Source organism: Phoxinus phoxinus (assembly GCF_949152265.1).
Source record: "Phoxinus phoxinus genome assembly, chromosome: 3".
NCBI lineage: Eukaryota > Metazoa > Chordata > Actinopteri > Cypriniformes > Leuciscidae > Phoxinus > Phoxinus phoxinus.
The window spans coordinates 24541090-24556336 of record NC_136878.1 but is presented as its reverse complement, the minus strand read 5'-3'; the positions used below and the strand labels follow the sequence as shown (position 1 = coordinate 24556336).

Below are 15247 nucleotides of genomic sequence, written 5' to 3'. Positions count from 1 at the left end.
GAAGGTCTGGATTTTCCTTAGGGTTGTTTTTGTTTCTCTCCAGGTTTCTGCTCCATACAGAAGGACCGACTTGACATTGGAATTGAAGAGGCGGTTCATCTCTCAGCCGGTGGTCCACTGCATTTTTCATTCTATCTAAGATTATCCTGTTGAAGATTTTGCCTGGTACTGATAGTAGTGTGATTCCCCTGTAGTTTGCACAGTTGCTCAAGTCCCCCTTTTTTGGTATTTTAATGAGGTAGCCCTCTTTCCAGTCTCCTGGTATATCCTCCTCTTTCCAGATCTTTTCAAAGAGAGGGAGCAGCATCTCAACAGTGGTTTCAGTGTCTGCCTTCAGTGCTTCTGCCGGGATGTCATCAGGCCCCGCAGCTTTACCATTCTTTGTTCGCAGTATGGCCTTCCTGATTTCTTCCCTGGTTGGTTTGCCGCAGTCTATCAGTAGGTCAGCATCAGCTGCCTGTATCTCAGGAGGGCTTGCTGGTGCTGGTCTGTTCAGCAGTTCTTCAAAGTGTTCTGCCCACCTGTTCAGTTGCTTTTCTGCCCCCACGATTTCCTGTCCCTCCTTATCCTTGACTGGTCTTTCTGGTCTACTGTACTTGCCTGTTAGTTTCTTGGTAGTGTCGTATAGTTGTTTCATGTTACCTGTTGCTACAGCTTGCTCAGCCTCATCTGCTTGGTTGTCAATATAGTTCTGCTTATCGGTCCTCACACTTCGCTTTACCTCTTTTTGGACTTCTGTGTACTCAGCTTGTGCTGCTGCCTTTGCTGCTCTTGTGCGGCTAATGTTGATGGCTTCCTTCTTCCGTTTCCTCACTTGTATCTTGTACATGGTTCCTGCTGTCATCCAGTCTTTCTGTTGGGGCTTCTTTGGTCCTACTACTTCCTGGCAGGTTGATGTAAGGGCATTTTTCACTCCTTTCCACAGGATGTGGAGGTTTGTTTCCTCATCATACAGCTCTTGCAGCGCTTGGAACTTATTGGCCAACGTAAACTGGTAGTCTTTCTGGATCATTGGATCTTTCAGGAAACCAACGTTGTACTTCTGTCTTTTGGCTTGTTTGTCTGTGAAGTTCTTTTTTAGCTTCATTTTCAGTTTTGCAACTAGTAGATGGTGATCGGTTGCTGCATCTGCACATCTCTTCACTCTGACGTGAAGTGAATCACTTGAAGTGATCTTCTGAACTTTTTGGAGATACACATGTGATCTATCTGGTTTTCAGTGACGTGGTCCGGGGACACCCACGTGGCCTTGTGGATCCTTTTGTGTGGGAAGATGCTGCCCCCAATGACCATGTTGTTCAGTGCACAGATGTCTGCAAACTTCTCTCCATTTTCGTTCATTTCACCAAGCTCGTGTGCACCCATCACTTCCTCATAGCCTGTGTTGTCTGCTCCTATTTTGGCGTTAAAGTCCCCCATCAGGATGTTCACATCTTTGCCCCCCATATTGTCCAATGCAGTTTGAAGTTGACCATAGAAGTGGTCTTTCGTGTCCTCGCTGCTGTCGTTTGTTGGTGCGTAGCACTGGATGATGTTAAGTTTGATGTTTTTCTTCTTTGTTTTAAACGAGGCAGTCATCATCCTTGGTCCATGGGCCTCCCAGCCGATCAATGCCTTCTGTGCCTCTCTCGACAGCATAAGTGCCACACCTTCTGTGTGTGCAGCACTGTCCTCTTCATGTCCTGAATACAGCAGCAGTTCCCCTGTTGACAGTCTCAGTTGTCCTGACTTTCTAGCCCTAGGACTGCTAAATTGTAACTGCGCATCTCTGCTGCTACTTGCGCTGTTTTCCCTGCCTCGTACATTGTCCTGATGTTCCATGATCCGATGGTTAAGGTTTTCTTGGTTGATAAAAGGGTGGTTGGCATTGTGGCTTCCTTTCGGCTTTCACCACAACACGTCATACGCTCTTGAGACAAGAGTCCTTTCTCTTCCAGGGACGGAAAGTGATGAATTGTTGTCGACGTTTCTGTAACAGGCTTTTTTAACGGATAGGGTTGTTAGCCCTAAGCCAACCTCTTTAGCCTCGAGGAGAGGTGGTCCAAGTTAGTCTGATCTCTATCCTTTGACCTGTCCAGCATGGGTGACCCTACCAGGAGCATAAGCTCCAGCTGGCGTAGCTCTCCGGGTCACTGAGATGCGCAAGCCCCCTCACCACGACAAGGTATGGACCATGAGGGAGGACTTCAACGAGGTGGGTAATAATTTGGCAGGGGGTCGAAATTCGGCACAACACCTGAAAACTCCGAAGATTATACAACCACTAATAACACAAACAAGGAAATTAAGGACTTAGACAGGGTAATCAAAGTTAAAAAGAACATGCAGAGCTCATTAATAACCAAGGAAACTAGGGAACACAACAGGCAAAGCAGAACAGGAAAGAAAATGAAAACACAATAAAACTAAATGGACAATCACATTTGTGTTGCTTTTTTCTGAAGTAAGAGTGTTGCACTTTCCTCTCCTGCGTCCTATTTTTCTGCAACCCAGAATGGCAGCACAGCTGTCTGAGCTGCACCCTCTACTGTACAGGCTGAGGCTTATTCATTTCACTTTCGTAAGTGAAAGTAACTTTCCCCGACACTGCTGATTTGCAGGAAAGAGACATTTACAGCCTCTCTGTTGCATTGCTCTGAGCTGAAATAGAATTTTGCTTCAGTATAACACATTTTAATGCAAACTCCTATTTCCTGTTAACTACATTTATGTTAAAAACTTGAGTTTGTTCATACTTTTAACTAATAAATGCTGAATAAATGTTATGTTTCCCTTTTAAGGGCACTGTTATACATTATCTAATCAGCAAAGCCCTATAATAAATGGACTGCTATTAAGTTACACCTTTATATACGGCCTCTAAATGATGCCTGTCTTTCTTAAATAGAATAGGCCTTCCTTTTTTTATATAATAAAAAAATACCAAAATGTTGTAAATTAATTAAGGTAGCCACTGTACAATATTCTTCTTGCCTTTTAGAGTACAGGGTCTAGAACAATTGTAAATTTGAGCAAAAGAAAAAGAAAAAAAAGTGATTGCACCTAAAATTACAATGTAAGGAACTTAAATTGTAATTTATAAAGACTTTATTTGTAATATGATGTAAAATTGTTTCAGTTTTGATTTCTTGGAAATGCTCTGCTGTGATCAACCCAATCTCCAGATCACTGCATAACTGTCTTGGAGTTGTAAGGTCATGTAATAACACGTAAACAGAAAGCAGATGTGATATTAGTAACTCCAAAGTTTCTTATGAAGCTCAGGTGCATTTGTACAGTATTGTTTCTGTGGCCCTCATATTTCAAGACTTGAAATATGTTTTTTTCAGTTTTTCGGGACAGTTTTTCACCTGTAATTACGTAATAAAATTGTTTTGTTTTACAGCTTTGAAGGATTGTTGTATAAGCTATTTATTTCCTCTTCTCTTTAATAGAGAAGTAATGCAGTGCAAGCTTTTATTGGAAATGGGGCGGGGGTCTCTCTTTCCCTTTTTTCATCCATGTGTAATTTCCCCCCGGAAATTATAACCACTATAAACAGATGTAGGCTACTTTGTCTAGCACATGTGTAGGTTTTATAATAAGGTGATGCTACTGATACTGTTTCGATGAATGTGTCCCTTAAAACTAAACTGTCAGTTTACCAGGCACGTTTGTACCTGAAAGATTCAGCTGACTTGTTTCCTTGCCAATGACCTCATAGCAAAGTTTGGATGCAGAGGATCCCGAAACTGTATTTATATCAATTCATATTAATTTCTTACTCAAAATAGTCAAAAGTTGAAAAAGATTGACCACCAGCTGAACTTTCAGAGGTAATTTTTTCTCTCAGCGCAACTGTCACGGAATCACACGCAGAGGATACTGGGATTATAGGATATCATTGGCAATAAAGAATCCTTTATTATTGCCTTCAAAAAATCTAACAGATGCAACTAAGAGTGATTTAACTTGTTTTGATAGTATAAATGAATGTATAAGTTGTTTCAGTGATGTTAAATTATATTTTTTAAGAATTACATTTCTTTTTTTAGAATGTGACACGATCATTGGGTTTGGGTTTGTTTTCTCGTCTTAATTCCTTCCTCCATATTCTGCCTGCGGAGACATCATTTTTCAGCTTTCAGACACATCCATTATATTTTGTTGTAGTCACAGTCCTGCTTTCTCAATGTACAGACTTCCTCTTTAGGTCTGGAAGGAGTTAAGGCTTATTCTTTCTTCCTGAGCGTCTGTCTGCATCAATCTCTCATATAAACTCTCCTAGTTTGTCTCATTCTATGGCAGAGTTTAAGAGCATTCAGGACTCCAGCAGCTCTCAGAGCAATATTTACTGTGTACTAAATTAAGGAAGCCATCACAATGGAAAGGTTCATACCAACCAGCTTTACATTAAGTGAAAGATGAGTTTTACTTGCAGTTTATATAATATGTTATCGGTCCTAGGCTGTGGAATAGCATCCCTATATCCCTGAGATCGTTGACCTCTTTATATGAGTTTAAACTCAAACTAAAGTTATATCTCTTGGACCGGGCATTTCTCTAAATTTTTAATGTGGGTTTAACTATATTGTTGAATTGATATTTTGCTCTTCTTTTCATGTTTCCTGCTTCTTTTGTTATGTAAAGCACAGTGGTCAACTTCTGTTGTGTTTACTTGTGCTATATAAATAAAGAAAAAGAAAGAAAAAGAAAGAAAGACAAAAGGCCGACTTTGCTCCTGTTTATTGGTTTAGATAAGGAGTAGGCTACTTTATTGTATGTTTTGTTTCTTTTATTTTTGATTCATAGGGAAGTTTTTTGTGGTAAAGTTAGTTTCTGGTTTGTTTATTGTTTTGGCATTAGCTCACTTTGCGATTTATCCTACGTTTCTCTCTGTTCCTGAGTGTTATGAAGATTAAATAAATACTATTCTGAGTTCCTATTCTGTCTTGCCGTGCGTGCTGTAGAACAGATTGTGACAGCAAGAAGAAAAAAATTACTTGCTAAGTGTATTTTTGCATTAAAGTTAAGCCAATAAAGGCAATTATGTACAGACTCTCTGTCAGGTTTAAATAGTTTATTAAGTGGCCAGTCAACAAGACAATAATTCATACTATATGAGATACTTATAAATCTACAGAAAATTGATATAGTCCTGAGGGTAAATGCATATGTGGGAGTACAAGGAAAGGAAATAGTCCACTGAGTAAAGCAGAAATAAAAAGGAAAAATGAAAGAACACATGGATAAAAAGTAGCAAGAAACAGCTGTTTATAGGCTAGGCTGTTTTTTTAACAATGACATGCAACATTAGCACATTAGCGACCTCAATATTCAATCACAAAACACTTATTTGAAAAGTGATGTTCATGCATACTTCTTATAGAATTACATCTCACATTGACATTTCTAAGCATCATCTAAGTAGGCTACCACATTTAATTCTCTTCATGCTGTCTATACACGTTGGTCATATTTCTGTATGTTGTTGAAATTAAAGGATAATTTGAGTAGCTGACAGTTACTGTTGAAAATCACAAAATGCTAATTTATTCATTCGTCATTAAATGAGAGGCAGACAGTGTTAATTAGCACTGGATTAATTAACAACAAAGCTGTTAACCTAAAAAATATCCAATAATCGCCAAAAGGATAATGAGTACAACAAGGACAATAAGAGCAACAAGCCAACGAGGGTAACGAATACAACGAAGGAACACAACGAAGGAGTCTCCATCAGTGATTAATCTGCCAGTTTCAGAACTCTGGTGTGTGGAGAGATACTGATTTCCACGATCTTCTGCAAGAATGAAAGACAGCTTATATAAAATATAATACCATCGTTTTTTGTTTTATTCCTTCACATTCCTTCATTTATTTTTATAACTATAATTAATTACGTTATTGCATTGTAAGAGTGAAAATTGTACTGAATAATGAAGAATGTAAAGCTGGAGTACTTACTATTCAAGCAATAATATGAAGTCAGATTCTGGAAGGGAAATTCATATATGAATATAATGTGTTAACTACAATAAAACACACATTCAACTTTCACTTTGTACCCTTTTCACACATTTGCTGGTTTCAGAAGTGGAAGTTGTCATGAATGGGTAAACTTCTATAAAGACTACAGCAAATATGATAACTGCATTCCTGATTGCTGCAATAGCAAAAGAAAAGAAAAATACACAATAGTTTTTCCACAAGAAAAAGGTGTTAAAGTTAGCCTACTTTCCCTGTATTTACAGTATGTTGTATTTATTTTTTATTACAAAGTATAGTGCTACAAATGTACAGTAGGCCTACATTTAAAAAAATGGAAATGTAAAAAATGTGCTTGATTTTTATGTTAATAACTGGAAACACATCATCGCAGTTTATCAAAAGTGTCCCTGGTGATTATGCCTACCTTTGATGTCATGTACTGTGCAGTTTGAAGAATTGCATTATCATTCTTCTGACATCTCAGTAATTTGTTATCAAAAATCAGACAGTCCACTGCAAATGTGTTCTGTCTCTTTATAACACTGTTGCTGTCTGGGATCATTCTCTCAGGGTCAAACGTAGAATGGAGGATCACCATGATGACTGGCGTGAAAGCTGTAGGGCAGTTTAGAGTGGATTGTGAATTGGATCATAAAAAACCTAAATCAGTTAAGTTTAATTAATTATGTTTTATTATTAATCTAGCTTCACACCTGTAACTTCATCAAGGTACTTCATTGCAGCATCAATGTCAGTTCCAGCACGAGAAACAATGGTGCAGAAAAACAGTATGGCTTGACATTGCTCAAGGGAATAGACCTCCTTCAGACCAGATACTTTATTACGAAGGCTTTTCTTGAATTCATCCCCAACAGAATCCATTGTCTATCCTGAGTCCAAAATAAGAGGGGGAAAGATAAAACAGCTGAAAAACAGATACAATTTAGAATATTCCTATAATTAAGACAGCGTTTTAACTAGTTACATCTTAGCCTTTCATTAACCCAAACTTTCATTAAAATATTATTTTATTAATCAATTCATTATCCTTCAATCCTTATGCAGCCTCATTTTCATTCCTGTTCAAAAATAGTCTAAATGTAACGAATCACTGGAGGCAAGCTGGTTGAGAACCCAAATGCAACTTTAATTCAAAACATAATCAAATATAAAACAAAAGATTGGAACTCAGAACTAGAAAATGACCGATCGTTTCGCTAGATAAGACCCTATTCCTCAGCTGGGATCGTGCAGAGCCCTTTGATACTTCATTGATTTGAACTTAAACAATTTGGTTGAGGTCCATTGTGTGGAGAAAAATCCTGAAATGTTTTCCTCAAAAAACTTCATTTATTTTCCACTGAAGAAAGAAAGACATGAACATCGTGTATGGTATTGGGGTGAGTAAATGATCCGGACATTTTCATTTTGAGGTGAACTAATCCTTTAAAATATAATTATATTTAGCACAGTTAGCCTATTATATTGCTAATAAAAACAATGGCACTTCCGGTGAAAAAGGTTGTCCTCTGTGTTCAGTTTCCTCAATGCGCATGCAGTGTAAATAAATCAGTTACATCAATAAATTATAACAGTCCACGGCCACACCCCGTGCTACAGCCCACGTCGCAAATTACAAGACCAAAAATGGAAAAACGGATTTAATTTATTCAAAGGATTGTTTCTGAAGTCACAATTTAGCAAAATGATCTATTGATGAATTAGACACACACACACACACACACACACACACACACACACACACACACACACACACACACACACACACACACACACACACACAAAATGAACGTCTGGTTTCATTTTTTTTTTTCATTTTTGTATTTGCATATAGGCTATAGGCTATATATAGGCTATATATAGGCTATATATATATATATATATATATATATATGTTCTCATCTATATTTAATTTCGGCTAAAACGCAATTGATGGAAAATTTCCATTAATTTGTAGGCTATTTTACAGTTCTGTTATAGGCCTAATGCACTTTAAAATCTCATTCGTAAATACCCAGGTAAAGTTCCAGTGGATAAAAAAAGACATCGAATAAGGCAGACAACAGACTGCTACTCACTGTTTTTCTTCTTCTTCTTCAGAGGCTGAAAGTGTTGCGTGAGATCTGAGCGCTGAACCAAGTCATTGAGCAGCACTTTCGTTTTTAGTTGATTCAAGCTTAGGTCTAATGTTCTTTCACTTTCGTTCTGACTCTAATGCGCGAAAAAACGTCGATAAATCAGTTACAGCACATTATGGCTGCATGCGTCTGTTTTATAGGCTACTGCTTACATAATAATCGGTAGCAGAAAATAAATATTTTTAATAAATAATGTTAATAGTTAGCTAGTTGTAAGTTAAGGTGTGTGATAGCCTACTGTATGGATTTTAACAAAAGATGAATTGTGTTACTTTATTATTAGCTTATACTCAAGTTCTATTTCATAGGCTAGGCTACACTTAATAAAATGAAAACAGGCCTACAACAATTTAAGTAAAAAAAGAACCTGTGATCTAAATAATTAGCTTGACCCAATTCTTCTTAAAAATATATATCTGGGTTGGGTTTTGTAATCCAAAATAAACTCATGTTCCAATCTGTGTTTAACCTTTAACCCATCCTGTTTTAACATCTCATAAACACATTTAGGCTACAAATGATTTAACACAAGTTATTACACATCTTCCAGTGGGATATCTGAAAGTCATGAAAACTAATTAAAGGACATACAAAATCAGTTTTTCTTCAGAGGCAGAGAGTGTTGTAACTTCAGTATCCCTCCTTATACATCATAGTAACTTAAAACATTGAACTTTACATTTTATTTTTTTAATAATTTAATTTATTTATGATTTAATAACCCATGTGTTATCTGAAATGTAAGACAGCCCCTGTGAGTATGGAAGTAAAATAATGACAAATGTAAAAAAAAAAAAAGCCTGTTGCAATTTTGATAAATGACGTCTCCTTTGTAATTTATTTTGAAAAATCAGTCACCAAATATGAACACTAAAGATTGTAAGCTTTCAAATTATATATAGTTTGTCAAGATTAGTTTAGATTTAGTATAGAATATTACTGTTTTAAATATGTAATGGCTTTGGGCCCACCGGTGGGCCGGTGACACTTATAGCGCTTTTGACTCGACTCGCCTCGACTCGCCTTTGTTTGGTTTTCCACTGTGTAAAAGTTGTACCGGTACCTGCTTCCAGGTACTTTTTTTCGTATCACCTCCGGCGAGGTTCTAAGCGAGCTGAGGCGATACTAAAATATGACGTGAAACACGGCAGACTGCTGATTGGTCAGAGAGAATCGTCACTATTCACTGCGTCATCATTGCACGTGCCAGACGGAGTATCCTGAATAACCCCGGCATTTTTAAATAGTTTTGCCAGAGATTGCATGATCCATTACTAATATTATGTAAAACAGCATACACTCGATTTCCTCCATTGTCCTGTGTGTGTGGGTCATAGACAGTATATAAACTGGACACAGCGACCCCATAGGTTTCAACGGAGAGAAATGAAGTCAATTAGAAGCACTCACTTCCTGATATCAAGGCGAACTGCGCAGGCTCAAACTGAGCTTGACGACGTAGATGTGACGTGAGCAACCTGTAGGTCTTCTAGTAGCTGTGCCGAGAGAAATCTGAATCATTCCCTTCCGAATCTCTCAGAGACGGAGAGCGTGGGTATTTGCTGTCCATGAGCTAGCAACGGGAGCAACTTTATCACTCTCTATGGGCTTCTCCCTTGACTTTATGCCTCCACGTCCTCCCGATTGCTTGCGAGCTTCTCTGCCTGTCCATACGGTAATTTTTCGACTTGTGCAACAGAGTCGCGCGGGTATGACGCAATCGTTAGCCTATTTTTACAAAAACTGCTTCTACGGGGCCATAACGTAAGATACAAGGTAATGGAGCCTTTTATACATTTTCGTGTTTCTTTAGAAATAAACAATGGACAAACGGTGTCTTTAAACGCCTCAGATGTAAAGTTATTCGCTGTCAAAGTGACGCCAAAATGAATGGGAGTCAATGGAATGCTAACAGCAGGTGGGGGTCCGCTAGCCAATGGCGGCGCCCAGGTCGGCTTCAATGTCTTTCGAAACACTGCCCCCCTGGTGTGGGTAGCGGGTGTGTGTCGCGTCGCTATGACGACCAGGTCCTATTGTGGAGGTACTATCTGCAATGGAAAACGGAGCGAAAAGCGAGCCGAGCCGAGCCGAGACAAGACAAGACAAGGCGAGTCGAGTCGAGTCGAGCTGGTACTGGTAATGGAAAAGCGCCATAAGTGTCACCGGCCCACCGGTGGGCCCAAAGCCATTACATATTTAAAACAGTAATATCCTATACTAAATCTAAACTAATCTTGACAAACTATATATAATTTGAAAGCTTACAATCTCTAGTTTTCATATTTGGTGACTGATTTTCAAAATAAATTACAAAGGAGATGTAATTTATCAAAATTGCAACAAGAATATTTTAATACTCCTAAGGTGTGTTCAGACCTTTATTTTGAAATAGCAATGAACATGAAAAATCATGAAAGAGTTTTCATGCCAAGAGTTCAAAAGATAGCATCCATTCAATTATTTTAGAAAAAAAAGGTCTTCATAAATTGTATGAAATTGTGGAAATAATGGTTCAGATCACTCAAACCACATATGGAAATGGAGGCGCCCTTAAGGCGAGACACTACAGGTGAATAGGGAAATATTTGTAACTAGCAGATATCACCATGAAACGTTCCCAGTTGATTACCTACATTAAGATGAGAAAAAAATGTATTACAAGTTTTCTGTAATTTATTGTTTAAATATGCAAATGAGGCATTATCTAATTAAATATGCGCTAATTTGCCTATATTTTAAAAAACGAAATCTCAGAATTGGATAAAGCCAGGTTCAAAAATCTTTTTTCATTGTGTTCACATATTAGATGGGAAAAAAATTACTGAGGGATTTATGGATATCTACTTTTGTTATCCTGTAAAACAGAATATACTGTCAATAGCCTTAAAAAATGTATTTTCGCCATGTTTTTTGGAATAAAATGTTATATAAATCAGGCTAGGAATAATATATTTACAAATCCCTCTGTAATTGTCTTCATAATATAACTAGGTACAAGACTGGAAAGTTTGGTGTGTATAGGTGCTACTGAAGAGGAGATTTCGGACTTGGAGTATGAGAGAAAAGTCATTTTGAGAAAAAGGCATTTAAAGATTTGTAATGTAAAAAATCATACTTTTTTAGTGGAAACAACTATTTACTGACACAATATCTTATCAAATCATTAGCAACAACAATACAAACGACCTAAATCACATCAAAATAGAAATAGACAAAGTGTAGTAAAATAAAGACCTAAATGTGTATTTTGGACTTTTTTTCACCACAAGTCTGAAAGAAAACATGTTATTGAAGACAAATAGGCCAAAATCTCAAAATTGACCAGTGAAAAAAAAACTATGTTTTTGCCTGCCGTGTCTTGCCTTAAATGGGCAGTAATGGCGTCTGGTTGTCATCTAGTGAAAAAGTTTGGTACTGCCCCCAAACTCTTACTGAAAGCTCATTTTTTTGAGATATCAACCTAAAATTTGAAACACAACTTGTTCAGATTTTTGCCTTTGATTTTTTTTGTCGCCCAGGTTTTATATATTTGATATAAAATACGAATAATTAAATGTTTTACATTGTACATTTTCATAAACTCAAACTTCTATAACTTTTTTCTGTTTCACTTTCTTAATTAAATATATATATATATATATATATTTACCAAAAATCTGCCAAATGTCTTCTTTAAAACAAGACCAATCTGTCTCACATCTTACATTCTTGAATTACAACCATTTAGGTTCGGAATGTGCATTATCTTGTATATTAACAAGAAAAGAAAAGAAAAGAAAAGAAAAGAAAAGAAAAGAAAAGAAAAGAAAAGAAAAGAAAAGAAAAAAAAGGGGGGGGGGCTAGGGTGACACTTAAAGGGTTAAAAAAATATGCATTGTACTAACCCTGCCTCCATTTAATGCATTGCATTTTTATGGGCTGAAATTCAACATTATATAAGCTGTGAATATTTCAATTAAAAACATTTCACACACGTTTTCATTATTAAAAATTCAATAATCCATATTCACCTTTCAGATTTTACTTCCAAAATGTTCATTCTGTTTAAAAATACAACCTATAATATTCGACAGGCAATTTTCAGTCCATTTTATTTCACTTTACAATTTCGCTTCCATGTGATATCTGAAAGGTGAATATGGATTATTGAATTTTTAATAATGAAAACGTGTGTGAAATGTTTTGCATTGAAATATTCACAGCTTAAATATAGGCTACAACCATGTTGAATGTCAGCCCATAAAAATGCAAGCCCTAAAAATACAATACATTAAAATGCAGGCAGGGTTAATGCAATGGATATTTTTTCAAGTAGTGCAATCAACAGGCCTTTTTGTTTCAAAGACATTTGTCATTATTTTACTTCCATATGTAAGTCTACTGGGGCCATCTAGTGGGCTTCGGCGGATAAGTCAAGAACCACTGTTTTAGCCGGACGATCATGGCTCTCCAGTGTTCGCTAGATGTCAGTAGTGCACACTCAGATTGAGAACCACCACAAATCAACACAAGAAAAAGAGGTGTTCCTGGTTGTTCTCTTACTAAACTTCCGGGCATGGCGGAGAAGAAAATAGCCGGTATGTTTTCTTTCCTGTGTATCAGTTGTCTTAATATAATGCATGATAAAAAAAATGATTAGGCTTAAATAAATATAACGCAATAGCGTTATTTGTAAATCTATTCCCAGCCCTGTGTTTTATTATTTGCAGCAGAACATAAACAGCCTAGCTATGCATCATCACACTATCATCCCTATTCTGTAATCATGTAAATCCAGCTGTACTGCACATTCAGATGATTTGTCCTCCTCAGTCCGCTCGCAGGATCCCGGCCAGCGGCGCGTGCTGGACAGCGCCACGCGCCAGCGCCGTTTGACCCGCCAGCTCGAGGCGCTCGAGAAAGACAACTTCCAGGACGACCCTCACGCGAGCCTCCCGCAGCTCGTCAAGCGGCTGCCGCAGTTCGACGAGAGCAACGAATCGAGTCGGTGTTTTGCATCATTCAATCCCCATCCATTTGCTCGTTTATCGAACTGAATCCGACTCTGTAGCGTTGACGGTTGTGATGTCTTTATTTTGATTTCAAGGCAAGAGGAGAAAGAAGACAAGGGGTGATCATTTTAAACAGAGGTTCCGCAAAAACTTCCAGACGCTTCTGGAGGAGGAGGTAAAGCGATCGCATTTTTCACTCATTAGTACTGCGTGCTGAGAAACTCAAACACACCCCTGTCTTTTCTATGGTGAATTTTACGGAACCTCAAAATAAATATCATAAAGAACATTAACCTATTGTAAGACCATTAAAGGGATAGTTCACCCCAAAATTAAAACGTTGTCATCATTTACTCACCCTCTCGTCTTTCCAAAATTGTATGAATTTCTTTCTTCTGTCGAACACAAAATAAGATATTTTGAAGAATGTTGGTAACCAGACAGTTGACTAGTCAATGACTTCCAAAAAGTATTTTTTCCTACAATGGAAGTTATTGCCATGCATCAACTAGTTACCAACATTCTTCAAAATATCTTATTATGTGTTCAATAGAAGAAAGAAACTCCTACAGGTTTGAATCAACTTGAGGGTGAGTAATGATAATTATTTTAATATTTGAGTGAACTATCCCTTTAAAATAGTAAATTACTAATAAATCATAGTAGCATTTGAATAAAAGTTACTGTTGTGACAGTATTGTAACAGGATGTAAAAATATTAAATCATAAAGGTAAAACTCCAGGACATTGTCACAATATATTAAACTTTCTGTGCCATTTGACCTTTTACTCTCTTTTTCTTTTCTTTTTTTCTTCCAGGACCTGAGTGTTAGTGAGGGTCCAAACTATCTGACTGCATGTGCTGAGCCCTCTAAGTTTCCTCAGCGTCATTTCTGTGCAGTGTGCGGCTTCCCTTCAAACTACACCTGTGTGTCGTGTGGATCTCGCTACTGCTGTGTCCGATGTTTAGGAACACATCACGAGACCAGGTAACGCACTCGCTCATCCATCCTCAAAAGTGATACCAGATAATAGTAACACAACAAGACAACTACGAATCAAAAGGAAAGATGACAGACATATTAATAGTCATTTCACCCTTAAAATAAACATTTTCCAAATTTACTCATTTCAAATCTGTATGACTTTCTTTTCTTTTTTCTGCGGAAGACATTTTGAAGAATTTAACTTTTTCTAGAAGTAAAGAAAGTCATACAGGTTTGGAAGGACACGAGGGTGGGTAAATAATGACAGGTCAAGATGAAACACCAATATGGCATATGGTAAACTGATAGGACTAGGCAAGATTAAATGAGTGTGAATTGTGCTCCTTGTCTTTTCAGGTGTCTAAAGTGGACGGTATGATCGATTCATCTGTCCTGAACTCCTATCAAAAGCAAAGCAAGCTTATGGGTCATAATGCACTCTTACAAGCTTATGCTCCTCAAAAGCATCACAGCCGTTTACCTGCACAATAAACATATTGAGGCAAATATAGCAGTCCTAGGTCTGGTTGCTAAAATAACTATCGATCATGCACCCCTCTGTACAACAAATAGGCTGTACTTCAATTTCAAGTCCATTTAATCAGATACAACGGATAGAACATTTGCAAAACACACACACACACAACAAACAGCTGTTGAAATTTTGTAATCAGTTAATTCTGTGGCAAGTAAGCCCTGGCTTGTTCTTAAAGAATGACAGTGGAAACTGCAATTTAAGTGTTTTTGGAATAAATATCCCCAATCGGCAGAAAGAAAATGCATATTATGGCTACAAAAGCTAAAACATGTTCTATGAAATACAACATGCTTATTCAGGGATTTCTTTTATCATAAAGTAACCTATAGAAGGTACAATGGTTTTTGTATATGCAGTTTTGTAATTCAACGCAAAGTATTCTGCAAGCTTTTGTATGTAAATATATGTACATAATTGTTTATCTAATTGTTATAAAATGTTGATGTCTGAAACAAATAAATGACTAGAAGTGGTCAAAATGTGCTGGTTTTATGATCTGTTTGGCATAAATTGAGAGGTACTTTTAAGACTTTGTGATTTATAAAAGCCACCGATGAATTTAAGGTAAAAGCATCAAAATACATTTCGAAATCATCCATGCAT

General features: G+C 37.2%; 2 protein-coding genes across 2 annotated transcripts; one reads left to right on the top strand and one right to left on the bottom strand.

Annotated features, from left to right (window-relative positions):
• Positions 1-5030: 5030 nt before the first annotated feature.
• LOC306995046 (uncharacterized protein) lies at positions 5031-8155 on the bottom strand. Its single transcript, XM_079606254.1, has 5 exons — positions 8070-8155; positions 6684-6860; positions 6395-6585; positions 5947-5974; positions 5031-5782 (listed from the first exon to the last, which is right to left on the bottom strand). The coding sequence occupies exons 2-5, from the start codon at positions 6850-6852 to the stop codon at positions 5601-5603; spliced, it is 570 nt and encodes a 189-aa protein (XP_079462380.1). The 5' UTR covers positions 6853-6860; positions 8070-8155; the 3' UTR covers positions 5031-5600.
• A 4157-nt stretch (positions 8156-12312) lies between these two features.
• znhit1 (zinc finger, HIT-type containing 1) lies at positions 12313-15091 on the top strand. Its single transcript, XM_079606253.1, has 5 exons — positions 12313-12706; positions 12942-13112; positions 13216-13295; positions 13940-14109; positions 14464-15091. Exons 1-5 carry the CDS (start codon positions 12685-12687, stop codon positions 14483-14485), a joined length of 465 nt encoding a protein of 154 aa, XP_079462379.1. The 5' UTR covers positions 12313-12684; the 3' UTR covers positions 14486-15091.
• The last annotated feature ends 156 nt before the right edge of the window (positions 15092-15247 follow it).